The sequence below is a fragment of the Sorex fumeus genome, unplaced genomic scaffold (genome assembly GCF_029834395.1).
Source record: "Sorex fumeus unplaced genomic scaffold, SorFum_2.1 ptg000044l, whole genome shotgun sequence".
NCBI classification, from domain to species: Eukaryota; Metazoa; Chordata; class Mammalia; order Eulipotyphla; family Soricidae; genus Sorex; species Sorex fumeus.
The window spans coordinates 12,295,686-12,315,712 of NW_026606101.1; the positions used below are offsets into that span (position 1 = coordinate 12,295,686).

The window sequence follows — 20,027 nt, forward strand, 5'->3', positions numbered from 1 at the left end:
TTTGCTTAGATTTATTCATGTGATTAACATTTTCTTTTTATTTTTATAAAGTATTCCACAATATTTGATTATATTTAATATTTGAACACCAATCCTACCACCATAACACCTTCCCACCACCATATTTGGGATGTTTCCATCCTGGTCCTCAACCCCTGCCCCAAAGCAGAACTGAAGTTCATTTTGTATTGTTTGTTATAAATAAACAGCTGAAAGTATTCCAAAAAAGTTTCCTTAGAGGAAAGTGTGTGAAGATGGTTATATTTCACCCAGTGGCCATTAAGCCCTTCAGTAAGAAAGTACTAACATGTTGTTGAAGATTGACCCTTGTATGCTTATGTATATATATAAAATATATCTGTAAGAATATATTTCCCGCTAAGATTGGTTGCCTTCTACTTTAAACCCCATGGTGTGCTGCTTTTGGAATATTGTTGGTGAGGCCCAGAAGAAAATTCAGTAGTGGGTGAGGCTCTGCCCGAGCGTGTGGAGAGTGGCCGTGAACATGGCGGCGGTTGAGTTCTGGAGGTTTTTGGCTACCAGGGCTGGGTCCTTTGGGGCAGGGAGGGGCCTCACCTGCCCCCTTCTGGGGTACCCCCAATGAAACTCAGCTCTATTCTTAATTTGTTTTTGCGCTATTCCTGGTGGTGCTGGGGGGCTGTTCCTAGCACTGTTTAGGTGGTGTTCTCAGTGCTGCCTGTGCGTGGCACAATCTGGTGCCAGGACTCAAACCTGGTCTTCCTCTGTGAAAAGGAGTTGCTCAGTTCAGGTAGCTTTCTTTCTGGGGCCCTGACCCAGATAGATATCCGCACATCTAAAACTTAACAACAACAAGACTGTTTCATTTTCTTATTCTTCATGTCTTCACTGGAATAGCACTTTTTCTTTGTATTTTCAACTTGACTTAACAGGTCAAGAGGCTTAGCTTAGGCTCTCTCTTCTCTCTCTCTCTTCCCCTACTTCCTCCATTCCCCTCTCCCCTCTCCCCTCTCCCCCCTTCTGGCTCTTCATTCAGGAATCAATTGTAGTGTACTGGGTTAGGCATCCTTCTGGGATGTGGGGATTGAACCCAGCTTGGCTGCATGCAAGGCAAGTTCCCTACCTGCTGTACTATCTCTCTGACCCTTTTCTTGTTCCTCCCCCTCTACCCCCCGCCCCCGGCTTTCTGGGTTTCACCTAGCGATGCTCAGGGGTTACTCCTGACTTGGGAATTACTCCTGGGGGACCATATGGGATGCCAGGGATCGAACTGGGATGGCTGCATTGAAGGCAAACGCTTTACCCACTGTACTATTGCTCTGGCCCCTTCTCTTCATTTTTTGACTGCTGTCCACTAAGTTTAATCATTTCTAGCTTTTGATTGAAAGAGATACGACTTCCTTTTACATGAACATTTAAAAGGCCATTATCCAGTTACTAACTGGTGTAGTCTTTGTTTTGGGGCCATTCAGCAATGCTCAGGAGTTGCTCCTGGTTTTTTGCTTGGAGGTAGCTCCTGATGGATGGTGCTTGGCAGGTTGGAGGGGGAGAGGGGAAACATGGGCTGTCAGGGATTAAACATGGCCTCATGTATCAAAGCCATGTGTTCAGCCCATTGAGCTATTTCTCTGGTCCCATTGGGCCGATTTAGTATTTTCCTGCCAGGATTAGGGAGGTTGAGGAAGCGAAAGATAGGGGAATAGGTGTTCAATGGAGTAGTGAGGACACACAATATTGGGTTTGGAGGAATAGTGTAGGAGCTGAGAGAGTTTAACCTTTCAAGTGTATGGTCACATTTCAGATCCCTAGTGCCTCACATATGCCAAGCATGTTGTTTATGGCAGCTCTGCTGTTGGATGTTGGAGCCTGGCAGCTCTTGTCTTGTCCAGAAATTACTGGAAGCAATTTCTAAGTGCACTGGAGCCAGGTGTGTGTAAGCACCACAAAAAGGGGTACAACTGCAGGAAGTAATACAGCTTAAAAAGATATGAGTGCCTAATGCCCATAAGTGGAGAGAGAGTAAAAGGGAAATTCTGCCATAGAGGCAGGGGGAGGGGTGCAATGGCGTGGGGATAAGGGTACTGGGGACATTGGTGGTGGAAAATGTATACACTGGTGGAGGAATGGGTGTTCGATCATTGTATGATGGAAACTCAAACATGAAAGCTTTGTAAGTGTAGCTCACGGTGATTTAATTAAAAAAAAAAAAGATGTGAACAAGTACTTTTGAGGGGCTGGAGCAATAGCACAGTGGGTAGGGTGTTTGCCTTGCACGTGGCCGACCTGGGTTTGATTCCCAGCATCCCATATGGTCCCCTGAGCACTGCCAGGAGTAATTCCTGAGTGCAGAGCCAGGAATAACCCCTGTGCATTTCCAGTCGTGACCCCCCCCAAAAAAAAAGGCACTTTTGAAAACATACAATGCTGTAAATCACTGATACTGAAGTTAAAAGTACAGGTTGAAATCGGAATAAAATTTGGGGTTAGTAGGATTATGCAGTTCACAGTAAGGTAAAGGTAAAGGTAAAGGCCCTCCCGTTGATCGTCGATTTGCTCGAGCAGGCCCAGTAACGTCTCCATTGGAGACTTTGTTGTTACTGTGTCTGGCATATCGAATACTCTCGGTAGCTTGCCGGGCTCTCCGAGAGGGGCGGAGGAATCGAACTCGGGTCGGCCATGTTGGCTGGGTGCAAGGCAGACGCCCTACCCGCTGTGCTATCGCTCTGGCCCTCCCGTTGATCGTCGATTTGCTCGAGTGGGCCCAGTAACGTCTCCATTGGAGACTTTGTTGTTACTGTGTCTGGCATATCGAATAACTTCTATAAATTATAAAGTTGTTGCTAGCCATTCTAGCGTAGTAATGTCTTTCAAAATATCTCTATAATCCATGATGCCAGTAACTCAGATTTTGAGCTTGTATAATATGCAACACTAAATTATGTCATGATATGAACATTTCTTGCATCTTTACTGTTGAGAGAGCACATATAAAAGTACTGTGGGGAAATTAAAAAAAAATATGAGTGCCATGGCCAGGAGGGGGACCTCTGGTGAAAACTCTGTTGACTTCTGGCGACCTGTATAACTAACTACCTAAACTAACTGAGGTATTCCTAGCAAATATGTGCAGACGTTGGAATTAAAGGAGTGCAAACTTTGGTGAACACTGTGGTGATGTCTGCAAGTACTGCAACGTGATGGGCAAACCTTGGCAAGCACCAGAGCTAAAAATGTGTGGGAGCAGCACAGCCAGGCTATGTGCAGCCCCCATCATTTCAGTCGATAAACAACAGTGAAGGAAAGGAGTCGGGGAGGGGGGGAAGGAAGGGAATGAAAAACAGTGTATTATTTATTGGGTTTACTGACTTACAAGTTAGGGTTTGTGGTGCCCCTAAATAGTTAAATTTGTAATTTTACACATCACTGTAACAGATCTAGTAATGGAAAAGTGTGAGCTAATGTGAGAATTACCAAAGAGAGACACATTATGTAGTGAGTACATGAGGCTGGTAAAATGGATCTAATAAAGACTTATTCAGAGGTTGCCACAAACCTTCATTTAGTGGAAAATAGAACCTGAGAAGTGCAGTGAAATTGGAATGCCTGTAAACTTGAAGTACTTCGGGTAGTGCCCTCTATAAGAGGTTTAATAAAAGTTGGTGATGACTCTCATTCTTTTGCAGATGTTGGACTGTATTTAGCACCATGCATCCCTTAATTCGTATCCTCCCATCACAGAGGTCGCTGAGGCGATGTCCCTTAGCCTCTGTGTCCTGGCTGTCACTTAGAAACTTCACTGAACAAAATAGTGTTCCCAGTACTGCATGTCCCCTTCCGGAGAAGCAGCAGGAGGATGGAGTTCGGAAGGATTTTAGCACCAGACTGGCCACTGGACCAACTTTTCAGTATTTTTTAAGTACATCAGCAATTCAAGAGAAACACTTTTCTCCAGATGTGGAGGATCTACCCCCTTATCTCATGGTGGATGAACTTTTAGGAAAACAGAGAAAAGGTTGGTTTTACTTTTGTTTTTCTCTTTAATCTTCCTGCTCTGCTCTTTTGCAGCATCTGTGTCCTGTTTATTTTTATCTCTTTACCTGTTTATTTTTCATTTATTTTTTATTGTGGACCTAGCTTTGGAGGGAAATATGGGAAGACTTAAATTATAAAGATCAAATCCTACCAAATAACATTTATATAAAACTCATAGTGTTGGTACATGCAACTGGTGGATAGAAATTCTCTTGGTTTTTGGTTACCTTTGGAAGTCCTATACTTTTTGTTCTTCTTTTTGGATTGTCTTCAATCATAAAATAAGATTTCTTAATTGATGCTTTAGAAATGTGCTTTTTTGGGGCTGGAGTGATAGCATAATGGGTAGGGCGTTTGCCTTGCATGCGGCCGACCCGGATTCGATTCCCAGCATTCCATATGGATATGGTCCCCTGAGTACCGCCAGGAGTAATTCCTGAGTGCAGAGCCAGGAATAACCCCTGTGCATTGCCAGGTGTGACCCAAAAAGCAAAAAAAAAAAAAACCAAAACAGTGCTTTTTTATGCTTATACAGTTAGTTAAAATGCATTTAAGTATTTGAAAAATAACTAAAAGAGAATTAGATTTCACCTTTGCTCTGTTTTAAAAAATATATATCTCCTTTTTTACGTAGAACTGCTATTTATTCAGCCTAAAAATATCTCTTTATATATATTTTCTGTTTATTTGTTTTTGGGCCACATCCAGCAATATTCTAGTTACTTATGGCTCTGCTCTCAGAAATTACTCCTGGTTGTGCATAGGGGACCATATGGGATTCTGGAGATTGAACCCGGTCAGCTGCATGCAAGGCAAACACCCTACCTGCTGTACTATCTCTCTTGCTTCCCTTTATAATTAGAGATTTTTGGTGTAGGGACTGGATCTATGACTTAAATGGTAGAGCACATGGCAAACATATTTTAGTCCCTAGGTTAGATTCCTGGCACCATAAGAACCCCCAGGCACCAGTGGCTATAGCTTTTATTTAAAAATAAAATAAAGATTTGACTGCAACATGGAACAAATTATTTATAAGTTATTTTCTTTTAAAATGTTTTCAGGGCTGGAATGATAGTGCTGGGTTTAACACACTTGCGTTGCATATGACTGCGGATTGATCCTGGCACTGGATGTCCCCTGAACACATTAGGGAGCAGCCCCTGAGTTCAGAGCCTGGAGTAGTCTTGGAGCACTACCACCTACCCCAAACCCTCTCCAAAGGGAAAAAATAGTTTCCAGATATATCCATAATTAAGAAATAAAAATTGCTGCAAAGTATGTTGTGTAATACTGTAATGTATTTTAGTTTTTGTCCCATAGATGGTTATTAAGTTATTAAAATTTTTTGTTGTTGTTTTTGTTTTGGGTCCATACACAGTCATGCTCAGGGCTTACTACTGGCTCAGGAGTTTGAAGTCAGATTAGTCATGTGCAAGGCAAGTGTCTTATCTTCTTATCTGCTATGCTATCTCTTGGTCAAAGAGTTAGTCCAGCAACTAAGGTGTTTGCCTTGCATGCAGCTGATCTGGGTATGATCCCCTTCACTGCAGATGATCCTCCCAACTCCGCCAGGAGCGATGATACGTGATATGTTCTGAGCACTTTTTTCTATCATAAAACTATTCTTATATTCATACTTATTTCAGGTTTTTTTTTGTTTTTTTTTTTTTTTTTTTTTTGCTTTTTGGGTCACACCCGGTGATGCTTAGGGCTGACTCCTGGCTCTGCACTCAGGAATCACCCCTGGCGGTGCTCAGGGGACCATATGGGATGCTGGGGATCAAACCGGGATCGGCCCTGTGCAAGACAAACGCCCTACCCACTGTGCTATTGCCCCAGCCCTTTGCTTCAGTTTTATTAGGGGTCAAGTTAAGGTCAAGTTAAGCTTGAGTCTCCTAACCAAGGCTCTCTTGGGTGAGAGCTTCACTTGCTAGAAAAGGGGTTATAGAAAGGCCAAAAGTAGTAGAAGCTTTCTAGTGTGAAGTTAGCCATGTGTTCATTGTCCTGAAGCTTCTGCAGATTCACAATAATTTATTACATTCAATATTTCAACACCAATCCCACTACCATTATACCTTCTCACCACCATTATTTTGAACTTTCCCACCACCACCCAAAAGCAGATGCTAAATAATTTATTTTGTATTGCTTGTTATGAAAATGCACTAAAAATGATCCAAAAATTTTCCATAGAGGGAAGTGTGTGAAAATTATATCTTTCCTTGGAGCCATTAAGTCCCTGTATAAGAGATCACTAACATGTTGTTACAGGTTGAGCCTTGTGTGCTAATATATCTCTCTCTCTTTATATTTTGATCAAGATCGGTTGTCTTATACTTTACACCCCATCAAATGAAGTGTGCTATTCTTGGTATATATCAGTGGCATAAAGTATGAGAATCCAGGAATTCTACAATTTTAAATAGGGTGATAGAGCTGGAGTAAAATTTTCAACTGGATGGTGACTTTGGGGTCTGGAGGCATCTCTCCAGCGGTTTGCTCTCTTTCGAGGTTTATGAGTCTCTGGATCATTGCCATTAATGAGCTTATATGGTGCCCAGAGGCAGTTTGTGGGCTGACTGCCAGGCACCCAGAAACACAGAGAGATGGGGAGGAAGGACGCCCATTCCCAACTCTGTGCACGCCTGATTTCAGTCACAAAACCTGCTTACCCGGGTTTTTCAGTGAATTCATGCATCCACAGCCTGAAGATTGGCCATGAACACAGTGGTAATTGGGTTCTGGAGTTTGCGACTGCTGGGATTTTGTTAGGGCAGGTGGAGGGACTCACCTGCCCCCACTCCACGATACCGAATGAAGTCAGCCTGACGAGGGGTGAGGAGGCATCTCTGCAGCTGTTGCTCTCTTCCAAGTCAAGTTCTGCAGATATTGATGATAATCTTTCAGGTCTTGACAGTTGTCGATGCACAGAGGTCACTCCTGGCTCTGCACTCAGGAATTACTTCTGGTAGTGCTCAGGGGACCATATGGGATGCTGGGAATCGAACCCAGGTCAGCCGCGTGCAAGGCAAACGCTCTACCTGTTGTGCTGTGGCTCCAACCCCAGGTCTTTGCAGTTTCATGGAAATTTTGGAATTTTATTTTGTTTTGGAGCTACATCCAGGGTGCTGAAGGCTTACTCCTGACTCTGGGGACCTGTGGAGTGCTGGGGATCAAATTTGGTCAGTAAACACTCTACCCACTGTACTATTATTGCTTTAGCCCCAGAAACTCTGGCTTTTGGGTTGTTGATATTTTGGTTTCCCATGTGGCAGTTGGTTGAGACAGTATTTTACCCTTTACCTTGGTGGTTTTAATTTGTGACCTCCCTGATTTGGTGTCCTTTAGCTTGAATTACTTCAGTTCCATTCTTGGAATTCTCTTTTTTGTTATTTCTGTTAATCTTTTTTTCTGTATAATCAGTCTAGGAATTGAATTATGAAATCATGGAGAGGCTGAAGCGATTTGCCTTGCATGCGGCCGACCCGGGTTTGATTCCCAGCATCCCATATGGCCCCCTGAACACCGCCAGGGGTAATTCCTGAGTGCAGAGCCAGGAGTGAACACTGTGCATCGCCGGGTGTGACCCAAAAAAGCAAAAAAAAAAAAAAAAAAAATAAAAAGAAATTATGGAATATGTACATCAATCAATGACTTTTTTTTTTGGCCGAAGGACTCGGGGATGTTTGTGCCACACTTGGCAGTTCATGGTTACTACTCCCAGCTCTCTGATTGAGGGTGGTGGCATTTGTGGGACCACGTGGGAAAGCAGCATCCACCACGTGCAAGGGGTTTTATCTTCGGTACTATCCCACCCCAACTGTTGCTTATTGTGTTTTTTAAAAAATTTTTGTTCCTCTTGGGTACTTTCTGACTGAAGTACTGACATTTTTCAGACAACGAAGCAGCCAACAAATATTTTAGATGTTTTATGACAACACTCAGGGCTTATTCCTGGCTCTCTGTTCAGGAATGTCTCCTGGCAGGATCAGGGGACCATATGGGTGCTGGGGATCAAACCCAGGTTGCCTGTTTGCAAGGCAAGCATACTACATGCTGTACTATCTCTCTGGCCCTTTCTTTTTCTTTTCTAAATGATTTCTGTTGATTTTAATATGATTCTCTGTCATTCAAAAACATTTTTTAATAGGGGCCATTCTCAGTGATGCTGAATGGTACTGACTTGGTGGTGTTCCTGGATACCGAAGGTGCTTGAGTGAACATGTGCCTGTAATTGAACTTAGGACATTGAACATATGAGGCATATATTCATTATTGAAACCTTATTTGTTATTGAAACCTTATTTCTAGTATCTATCATTAAATTCAGTGTCACCAGAATTTATTGGGTACTAAAGTGTGCTTCTGGAGATTGGAAACATAACTCAAATGGCTGGTGTACCTACTTTGCATGCAGGAAACCTGGGTTTAGTTCCCTCAGCATTTTTGGAAGTGACTCCACAAGCAGCACCATGGGAGTGACCCTGACCACTGTCCAAAAAGCAAAAAGCAAAACAATAAAAATTTAAAAAAAATATTGCGTTTTGGGAGTATGCATTGAATTGGACTTTTTGTAGTAGGAGGCAAACTTCTAACCATTGAACAGTCTTCCTGGCCCCAGTTTTTCCTGGCCTTAGATATAGGTCTCTCTATTTTTTTTCTTTATTCTACTGATGAGTGCAGTCATTCTGTATCTGATCCTCTCCTGACTCATTTCACGCAGCATGATACCCTCCATGTCCATCCATTTATAGGCAAATTTCATGACTTAATTTTCCCTAACAGCTGCATAGTATTCTATTGTTTAGATGTACCATAGTTTCTTTATCCAGTCATCTGTTCTGGGTTTTTTTCCAGATTCTTTCAATAGTACTTCAGTGAACATAGAAATGCAGATGGTGTTTCTGTTGTGTGTGTTTTGGGCCCCCAGGGTATTTTCCCAGAAGTGGTAATGCCCAGCAATGCTGGGTCAAATTACTAATTTTTAATTTGTGGTTTTGTATACTATCTGACTAGTACTCTTATTTCCAGAGTCTAGAGAATCTTATTTTGAGTAATGTTTGGATTTTAATTATTTTCCCCCCAGGTTGATAATCACTGTCAGTCCTCCCTTTTCTTACATTTTTTCAGACCATGTTTTCTTGATTCTCATATACATGTTCCCTCCCCCACCATGGGAAATGGCTTATAATTGAATACATAAATAACTTAGTTGTGTTGAAAGAACTGTCTTCATTTATTTTTGATTTTTGGGTCATAACCAGTTATGCAGGGGACCTGCTCCTGATTCTGTGCTCATGAGTGACTCATGGTGATGTTCAGGGAACCATATGTAATGTTGGGAATTGAACTGTGGGTTGGTCTCACGCAATGCAAGTGCCTTAATCCCCACAGTATTTCTTTGGCTCCTGAAAGGCTGTCTTTAATTTGTAGGTCTATTTAGGACGTTTGGAAAGTTTTTTTTTTCCCTCTCTTTTTCCCCTCAATTTTGGGGTTACACCCAACGATGCTCAGGGGTTACTCCTGACTCTGCATTCAGGACTTAATCCTGGCAGTGCTCAGGGGGTCAGATGGGATGCTGGGGATCAAACCCGGGTCAATAATGTGCAAGGCAAATCTTTCTGGCAAAACTATCTTTCTGACACCTGGAGAGGAGACTGAAACGTGATCTCTCTCTCTATCTCTTGATCTCTGTCTGTCTTTCTCTCACATACACATTATTTTATTATAAAATAAAAGCTATATGTGTTTAATATTAGCAAAATAATAACAATTATGTGGTCTCTTTTTTGTCTGCTTAACATGAACTTACCTTCTCTTTGTAGTCTACCTGGAGACCTATGGCTGCCAGATGAATGTGAATGACACAGAGATAGCATGGTCCATCTTACAGAAGAGTGGCTACCTGCGAACCAGTAATCTCCAAGAGGTAACTATTTCTTTTTACCTCTCGTTCCCTAGCTTTGGGTGAGACTGCATTTGTTCTTGTTCTTAGGTGTAGGAATGGGCACATCCTGGAAAGTGTGAGTTCCTTGAGCCTGGAGAAAAAAAATTGTATAGTGGTTAAGGTGCTTCTTATGCATGCAACTGACCCCAGTTAAATCCTTGGCACCATCTGGTGTGATCAGGAAAAAAAAAAAAAGACAAAAATCCAAGAGTGAATTGAGTAAAGTGTGTATCATGGAATTAAAGTATGCTTTTGTTACTTTTGAAATTTTTATGCTTCCTTAAATAGTTCCTTTAGGCAGAGAAATAAAATGGGATGCAAATAGGAGGAAAATAGGGAGTTTAATGGGTTAAATTATTTTATCTTCCCCAACAGAGTTTAAGTTGGGAAAGATGAAATAGTTATGGAGGTTGATAGTGATAATGGCTGAATATGAATGTACTTGATGCTACTGAATTGTATATTTGAAAATGGGTATAAAGGTAAGTTTTATGTATGTTTTTTTTCCAGTTTTATAAAAGGACTGTGGGTATTTAAAAACTCATAATTTTTTTCCCTGTTCTTTATTCAGGCTGATGTGATCCTCCTTGTCACATGTTCAATCAGGTGGGAACGTGTTCTTTCCTATGGAGTTAGTATATTTTGTATAGTGTAGTGTTAGAGCTAACAGTGCTTGACTGGCTTGTTTTCAAAGATCAGCCAATGGACTTACATGTCAATAGTAATGATATAACTGATGTTTGCTGAGCAAATAACTGTGTGTCAGGTCCTGTACAAAATAATCTACGGGCACTAAGTTTTATAACTATGAATTATGTGCTATACCTAAACACATTTTGTTGAAACTCAGAGTGTGTTGCTGAGTGACTGACTCACCTTTTCCTAAGTTTTTTATTCAGTGGGTGGCCCAGATTTATGAGGTAGGTCTAGGGTAGGCTCAGTGGAGGAGAAAGATGATTTTGAAGAGAGATGGGTGATTTGTAGGAGGTGAACATTTTCTTTATCTTGGTGGACAAACCATGTACGTGTCAATGTTTCCTTGAATTGCTATACATTTGCTTAGTGCTGGTGATTGAAACTAGAGTCTCATACTTGCTGGGTAAATCCAGTATCATTGAGCTATATCCCTGAACCTTAGGGTGGTTTTTATTTTTTCACATTGTCCTGTGCTTTTAGATTACTCTATAAGCATAGTTTGCTTTCTAATTTAGTTCTTGCTTTTCGATCTCTAGGGAGAAGGCTGAACAAACCATCTGGAATCGTTTGAAACAGCTTAAGGTCCTGAAGACAAAGCGGCCTCGTTCCCGAGGACCTCTAAGGATTGGGATTCTAGGTATCCAGATATTATTGGATTTTGTCACCTTTGAGACTTTAACTTGATGTGACTTTCTATGCCAGTGGTAGACATATAAATGCTGACATCTCACATAAGCAAGTTATTATACACCAGCAGAGTGTTAAGAGTTCATCTTAATTCTAATACTGTCTGACACCTGAAGAGAGCATCAGGTTCTGCAGATTTAAAGAGTCGGTGCCCTTTACTACAGATACCTGTTCTTTACTTCAGATACCAGTCCCGTTTGGTAACCTGGACTTTTGAATTCTGTTTTCAGAGTACAGATGGGATTTTCCCATATATTCTATTCAGACTTAAGGTACCTTTTGGAAGCCCAGATTGTTATCTGTTTTTCTGATTAACGTTAAATCAGGTTTCCAGGACAACCACCTCAGGTTTTATTAATTCTCCAGTACAGCTCACATAATTCAAGAAACTCATTTTCTTAACTAGATCACCAATTTATTACAAAGGTAATGAGTTGATAGCCAGGTGGAAGATATGCAAGGCTTGGAGTTCCTCTAAAGCTTCATATTCATCAAACTGGAAGCTCTGTGATACCTCTCCTCTTGATTTTTTTAAAAAATTTTTTATTAGTGAAACTCGGGTGAGCCATATTGGCCGCTTGTAAGGCAAATGCCCTACTGCTGTGCTATCGCTCCAGCCCCCTCTTGGAGAGCCCGGCAAGCTACTGAGAGTATTTCGCCCGCACGGCAGAGCCTGGCAAGCTCCCCGTGACATATTCGATATGCCAAGCACAGTAACAACAAGTCTCATGATGGAGACATTACTGGGCCCGCTCGAGCAAATCGATGAACAACGGGAGGACCGTGATGACCGTGATGATGATTAGTGAAACACCATGAGGTACAGTTGTAGACTTAACAAATTTTTGTGCTTGGATTTCAATTATACAATGATCAAATACCCATCCCTCCACCAGTGCCCATTTTCCACCACCACGGGTCCCAGTATCCCTCCTACCCCCCATCCCCTCCACCCCCACCCTGTCTCTGTGGCAGGGCATTCCCTTTTGTTCTCTCTCTCCTTTTGGGTGTTGTGGTTTGCAAAAGAGGCATTGAGTGGCAATCATGTTTGGTCTATAGTCTACTTTCAGCATGCTTCTCCTATCCTGGGAGGATCTTCCCAACACCCTTTATTTGGTGCTCCCTTCTCTGTCTGAGCTGCCTTTTCCCCTAGCATATGTGGCTGGCCTCCAAGCCATGGAGCAAAATTCCTGGTACTAATCTCGACCACTCTTGGTTGTTAGTCTTTTATTTTGTTACTTTATATTCCCCAGATGAATGCAATCTTTCTATGTCTATCCCTCTCTTTCTGACTCATTTTGCTTAACATGATACTTTCCATGTAGTACCACTTGTATGTAAATTTCATGACTTCATCTTTTCTAACAGCTGCATAGTACTCTATTGTGTAGTTGTACCAAAGTTTCTTTAACCAGTAATCTGTTCTTGGGCACTCAGGATTTTTCCAGATTCTATTGTAAAGAGTGCTGCAATGAACAAACAAGTGCAGATGTCAATTCGTCTGTACTTTTTTGCCTCTCTTGGATATATTCCCAGAAGTGGTATTGCTGGGTCAAATGGGAGCTCAATTTCTAATTTTTTGAGAATCGTCCATACTGTTTTCCAAAAGGGCTGAACCAGTTTGCATTCCCACCAGCAGTGAAGGAGTGTCCCTTTCTTGCCACATCTGTGCCAACACAGGTTGCTTTTCTCCTCTTGATTTTTATGTAGGATTCAGTGCATTGGCATGACTGATTAGTTCATTGGCCATTGTGGATGCTGTAAACTAAGAACTATGGATGTAGACTAAATTTATGAGAAAATTGTCTTGGTGAATTGAATTATAAAAAATAATGTATACATATATATGTACATATGTCTATATATAAAATATATATTTTCTATGAATCACAGTTATTACAGCCAGTGTATCAAGATATCTTATATGTACCGTCTAACTCTTTTTTTTTTTTTGTTTCTTTTTTTTTTTTTAATTTATTTATTTTTTATTTATTGAATCACCTTGGGAAAGGTTACAAAGCTTTCAGGTTTAGGTCTTAGTCATGCAAATATCAAACACATTTCCCTTTACCAATACTTTTTTTTTTACCATGAAGAACCCCAATGAAACCCCACCCCCCACCCCTCCCAGTCCCTGTGGGGCAGATGAATTCTAGTTAACACTCTATCTGCTTTGATTAGATTCATTGTTTCAATAAAAGATTCACCACTATTATTTAGAGTTTACCCCCCCCCCCCCCCCCCCCAAATCAGACATGCTGAAAAAGCATTGTGACGTGATTTGCTTTCTACAGCTGGGTTCAAGAATTAAATGTTGGTTTTGGATTTCTGCTATTTTACTTATTGACCCTGGAAGTATTTATACTGAAAGTCAGATAGTTAAGAAATTGGTTTCTGTGCTCTGGAGTCGTGGCCATGCTGGAGAGCTGCTAGTGGGGGGCAACTGGTGGCCTCAGTAGGGCGTGAAGGGCGGACCGAAACGCCCCCTTCCCAGGTTTTAGTCGCCCCCACACCCCCGGCTCATACCTGCTGTCCACAAGGCTCCCATGCGGCTGCCATCTTTCTTTCCAGAGAGGAGAAGGCGACTGGGGCAACACCCTTTCCCCTCCGGGCAGACATGATGGCCTGGATTAACGCATAGTCCTTTCACTTTTCTGCTCCAAGCTGCCAGGTTCTGCATTAAGTCCCTGTGCTTCTGGGGCTGTGGCCGTGCTGGAGAGCCGCTCGCGGGGGGCAACTGGAGACCTCGGTAGGGCGTGAAGTACGGACCGGAACGCCCCCCTTCCCATGAGGTTTTAGTCGCCCCCACACCCCCGGCTCATACCTGCTGTCCACAAGGCTCCCATGTGGCCGCCATCCTTCTTTCCAGAGAAGAGAGGGCGAATGGGGCAACACCCTTTCCCCTCTGGCAGACTTGATGGCCTGGATTAACGCATAGTCCGTTCACTTTTCTGCTCCAAGCTGCTGGGTTCTGCATTAAGTCCTTGTGCTTCTGGGGCTGTGGCCGTGCTGGAGAGCCGCTCGTGGGGGGCAACTGGTGGCCTCGGTAGGGTGTGAAGGACGGACCGGAATGCCCCCCTTCCCATGAGGTTTTAGTCGCCCCCGCTCCCCCGGCTTATGCCTGCTGTCTACAAGGCTCCCATGTGGCCGCCATCCTTCCTTCCAGAGAGGAGAGGGCGAATGGGGCAACACCCTTTCCCCTCCAGCAGATTTGATGGCCTGGATTAACGCATAGTCCGTTCACTTTTCTGCTCCAAGCTGTTGGGTTCTGCATTAAATCCTTGTGTTTCTGGGGCTGTGGCCGTGCTGGAGAGCCGCTCGTGGGGGGCAACTGGTGGCCTCGGTAGGGCGTGAAGGACGGACCGGAATGCCCCCCTTCCCATGAGGTTTTAGTCGCCCCCACACCCCCGGCTCATACCTGCTGTCCACAAGGCTCCCATGTGGCCGCCACCTTTCTTTCCAGAGGGAGGAGGGCGGAAGGGACCAACACCCTTTCCCCTCCGGACAGACATGATGGCCTGGATTAACGCATAGTCCTTTCACTTTTCTGCTCCAAGCTGCCGGGTTCTGCATTAAGTCCCTGTGCTTCTGGGGCTGTGGCCGTGCTGGAGAGCCGCTCGCGGGGGGCAACCGGTGACCTCGGTAGGGCGTGAAGGACGGACCGGAACGCCCCCCTTCCCATGATGTTTTAGTCGCCCCCACACCCCCGGCTCATACCTGCTGTCCACAAGGCTCCCATGCGGCCGCCATCCTTCTTTCCAGAGAAGAGAGGGCGAATGGGGCAACACCCTTTCCCCTCTAACTCTTGTACTTAATGTTGGAGGCTATAGGATTTAATGAGCGACAACTTACAAAGGGGCTTTTCATGGTGCCTTGAATACAGATACTAGAAAAGGTCTGTCTGGTGGGCCTGAGAAATAGCACAGTGAGTAGGGTGCTTGGCTTGCATGTGGTGATCTGGGTTCCATCCCCGCATCCCTTGTGCCAGGTAACCCCTAAGAACCACTGTGTGTGGCCCCAAAACAAAACAAACACCCCCCCACCAGAAAAAAAAAGACTATCTGTTATGGAATAGTTAAATTAATTTCTCTTGATGATGGTCAGAACATAGTTGGAGCATATCTCATATTCAGATTAATGTGCTAAGTAGGCATAGGATGATGGGAAGTTAACTAAAATGTTTTGCAGATTTCTTTCTCCCAATATCGAGAGAACTAAGTATATGTTAGGAATATATTTGTTGCTGAGTATATGTTAGGAATTTCAAAAATCTCCCAAATAGGTATTGAAGTAACATAGGTATCATAAAATGTACTTATTTTGGTCCACATCCAGCTGTGCTCAGGGCTTTCTCCTGGCTCTGGTTCACAGGGATCACTTCTTGTGGGGCCTCGGTGACTATGGAGTGCCAAGGCAACTATGCATCATACTACACTCTTTAAAATTTATTGGCAAATTTTATTTAAAAAATGCTCCTGTCCAGCAGATGGCTCAAAGGGCTGGAGTGCATGCTTTGCATGTGTGAGCCCTAGTTTTGATGTCTGGCACTGTATGATGTTCTGAGCACCAGGCATTGTACATCCACAAAAAAATTTCATTCTTTTTTTTTTCCTTTGCACGAAGCCTGGGTATGTTGCATGCAAGGCAAACGCCTTACCCGCTGTGCTATTGCTCCAGCCCACAAAAAAATTTCTTGACAAAATACTTGTTACTTGTATTACCAAGTAATTTTCAATAAATAGAAGATGTGGGTCACAACTAGAAAGGTATTTAGGGGATACTTAACTTTTTTTCTGGGTATTTAATTTTTGTTGAACTCTTTTCCTGAGGGCTGGAGCAGTAGCACAGCAGGTAGGGCATTTGCCTTGCGCGTGGCTGACCCGGGTTCGATTCCCAGCATCCCATATGGTCCCCCGAGCACTGCCAGGAGTAATTTCTGAGTGAAGAGCCAGGAGTAACCCCTGTGCATTGCCGGGTGTGACCCAAAAAGCAAAGAAAAAAAAAACTCTTTTCCTACTGATTCTCAAATAGGAAAATGTAGGTTCCAGCACTGGAAGTTTTGGAAAAATGGGGGAAGATGCTAAAATTTTAGAGAAATTTCTGTTCCCTGCAATTATCTCTGACTGGAGATAATGTGTACAGAGAGAAGCCATGAAACTTCAGGAGTTTTGGAACAGATACTGACTTCTTACCTCCCCCCTCAGGCTGCATGGCTGAGAGACTGAAGGAGGAGCTCCTCAACAGAGAGAAAATGGTAGATATTTTGGCTGGTCCAGATGCCTACCGTGACCTTCCTCGCTTATTGGCTGTTGCTGAGTCAGGCCAGCAAGCTGCCAATGTTCTGCTCTCTCTGGATGAAACCTATGCTGATGTCATGCCAGTTCAGACGAGCCCCAGTGCTACTTCTGCCTTTGTGTGAGTGAGTGAACCTTTTCACTTTTAAAATGACATGCTCTTTTTTTTTTTTTTCCTTTTTAGTCACACCCGGTGATGCACAGGGGTTACTCCTGGCTCATGCACTCAGGAATTACTCCTGGCAGTGCTCAGGGTACCATGTGGGATGCTGGGAATCGAACCTGGGTTGGCTGCGTGCAAGGCAAACGCCCTACCCCCTGCTGTGCTATTGCTCCAGCCCCTGACATGTTCTTTTTATTAAAAAGCAAAACAAAAACTTAGGGGGCTAGAGATATAGTTTAGCAGATCTGCAAAAACAAAAAAGCTGTATGCAGTTTCCTCACATCTGTCATACTCATTTTTCTAGGCCACCTCTTACAGGTAGTCATACTGGTAGTTTCCTGTATCACTCTTTCACAAGGATTCTTTTCATATGCTTTCATGTAATATGGGATTTTTTTCTGCTGTTCCTCTTATACTTAAATTAATCACCATGAATTACAAAGCTATAAAGTTATTCATGATTTGGTTTCAGGTATGTAATGTTCCAAAACCAATTCCTTCATTATTGTTCACTTCCTTCCACCAATGTCCTCAGTTTCCCTCCTGCCCTTCTTCCTTTTTTTTCATTTTTTCCTTTTTCTTTTTTCCTTTTAGGACCCGTGACTTACAGTACTGTTAGTGCTAGGGTATCCTGCATATCACTTCACCTTTCAGCACCCGGTTCTTGTCCAGAGTCACCACGACCTTCTATCATTGTCTTAGTTGTCCCTTCCCTGACCTTTTCTCTATTCCTTGACATTGGCAAGATTTCTGCTAAGGGCCAGTTCTCCTGCACTTCATTTCTGTTATTTTTGGGCATTAGTTATTTCCCCACTAAGTTTCTTTTGTATCCCACATAGGAGTAAGATTATTCTGTCTGTCCTTTTCCCTCTGACTCATTTCATTCAGTATGGCACTTTCTAGATCCATCCACTGAGCAGATAACTGTATGATTTCGTCTTTACTTATGGCTGAAGACTATTTTTTCACTTGAAATACTTTAGGCTTTTCTGACCCTAATTCCCCCTTCCCTGTTTTTTAAGTTAAAATTTTGATAATAGTTTTTCCTATTTGTTGAAAAATATGTGGAAAAGAAAAAAAATTGTATTTCTACCACCTAATGTTAAATGCCATTATTATTGTTTATAATTTCTATGTTTTCCTTTGTATTTATGTGTCTGTGTTTATAAAAATATGCATTGGATTTTTGGACCATACCTAGCACTTCTTTGAGTCTGTTTTCTGCTCGGTGCTTCGGTCATTTCTAGCAGTGCTTGGGGGATCATTTGGTGCTCTGGGTATTAAACTTGGGGCTCCTGCATGCAAAGTTTAGTCCATCCAACTGTATCTCCGCAGTCCCCATAACCTATCATTAAATTTTTGTTTTTATTTGAACACTTTATAATAAGTTTATAATACTTTTAATGATAGGGTTTCATGTATAACACAGCCCTCCACCAAACCTTCTGCCAGTAATAACCTCCTCTTTTTTTTTTTTTTTTGGTCACATCCAGTGATGCTCAGATGTTATTCCTAGTTCTGCACTCAGGAATTACACCTGGAATTGCCTGGGGGACCACATAAGGGATATTGAGGATTGAACCTGGGTTGGCCGCATGCAAGGCAAGCACCCTACCCACTGTACTATCACTCTGGCTCGTCTATTCTTATTTAAAAGGATGAGCAGTAAAGCCCCAAGCACTAGGAATTCCAGGAAGTTTATGTCTATGCCCCAATATTTTACCACTGTTGTCCCTCATAGTTATCATTATAAGCACCAATTATAATTTGATTTATATGCTGTGATTAGATATTAGGGTTTTTTGTTTATTTTGGAGTGTGGAGGGGGATACACTTGGCATTGCTCAGGGACTGGCTTTGTTCTTGGGTCGCTCCTGCCAGTTCTTGTAGAACCATGCAATTCTAGGGATTGATCCCGGGCCTTCTGCATACAAAACATGAACTGTAGTTTATATCTCTCTGGCCCTAGAGCCTAGGATGAAGTGTTTGTCAGTGCAACATAGATTGTCAGATTAGTCCATTGTGATCCTCTTGCCAAGAGAATTTAGAGCCAGAGAATAATTAAAGTGAAGGAAGCTATGTGTCCAACGACTTGGGTTGAACTGCTTGTAAGTTATATTGTTTTCTTCTCCAGGTCTATCATGCGAGGCTGTAACAACATGTGCAGCTATTGTATTGTTCCTTTCACACGTGGCCGAGAGAGGAGTAGACCTGTTGCTTCCATTCTAGAGGAAGTGAGGAAACTTTCTGAGCAGGTGACAAGTTCTCTAAACTTTCTTCCTGTAAATTCCTTCCATGGGGATTTCTATATATAACTATCTATCTATCTATCTATCTATCTATCTATCTATCTATAAAATCATATATATAAATGATTTCTACAAGGGGCTGGGCAGGTAACTCAAAGGGCTGGAGCATATGCTTTATGTGTGGGACCTCTGGGTTTTATCCTTGACACCATATGATGCTCCAAGTACTGCTGGGTCTGATCTCCGATATTCCTTGGGTATGGTCAAAATAAACCAAAAAAAAAAAAAATGCACCCTTGCTGAGTTTTTGGAATGATACAACTTTTTAATTGTCCAAGAACACATTTGGTTGTAGAGATTACATGCTTTTTGTTGTACCCCCAGTATCCTGAACAGCAGTGCCACTTACTGCTAGGATCATGCCAGTGCGGTTGTCTTTCATCTGGGGGCCATATTTCAAGGAGGTCACAGGTGAATATTGTGGAAATGGGGACCCTAGCATGAGACAAGTTACCAATTGGTGGGGTCACAGGAAGGAAAGAAGGCTAGAAGGGGGGGTCACAGGAAGAAAACAAGGCTAGAAGGGGGCCATGATTGGAAAATGGTTGAGAAACATTGCTAGTGCAAATGGGGTGGTAGCACTGTAGCACTGTCCTCCCATTGTTCATCGATTTGCTCAAGCCGGCACCAGTAACATCTCCATTATGAGACTTATTGTTACTGTTTTTGGCATATCGAATACACCACGGGGAGCTTGCCAGGCAGGTGGGTTACTCTTGGTAGCTTGCCAGGCTCTCTGAGAGGGACGGAGGAATCGAACCCGGGTCAGCCGCATGCAAGGCAAACGCCCTACCTGCTGTGCTATCACTCCAGCCCAATGGGGTGGTACCAAGGATCAAATTCACTCTTGCAAGGCAAGTGCTTTGCCTCTGAGTTATCCTGGTATCCTAATTTTTTTTGTTTTTATTTTTATTTCT

At 42.8% G+C, this 20,027-nt stretch overlaps 1 protein-coding gene across 1 annotated transcript in view; it reads left to right on the top strand.

The window, feature by feature from the left end:
* The window catches only part of CDK5RAP1 (CDK5 regulatory subunit associated protein 1), a 47,031-nt gene that overhangs the window by 1,977 nt on the left and 25,027 nt on the right, over positions 1-20,027 (top strand). Inside the window, exons 2-7 of the mRNA XM_056121450.1 lie at positions 3,663-3,991; positions 9,840-9,943; positions 10,533-10,567; positions 11,194-11,294; positions 16,549-16,759; positions 18,936-19,056. Of these exons, the coding sequence (XP_055977425.1) occupies positions 3,685-3,991; positions 9,840-9,943; positions 10,533-10,567; positions 11,194-11,294; positions 16,549-16,759; positions 18,936-19,056 (879 nt within the window). The 5' untranslated portion in view covers positions 3,663-3,684. The remainder of the gene's footprint in view (positions 1-3,662; positions 3,992-9,839; positions 9,944-10,532; positions 10,568-11,193; positions 11,295-16,548; positions 16,760-18,935; positions 19,057-20,027) is intronic.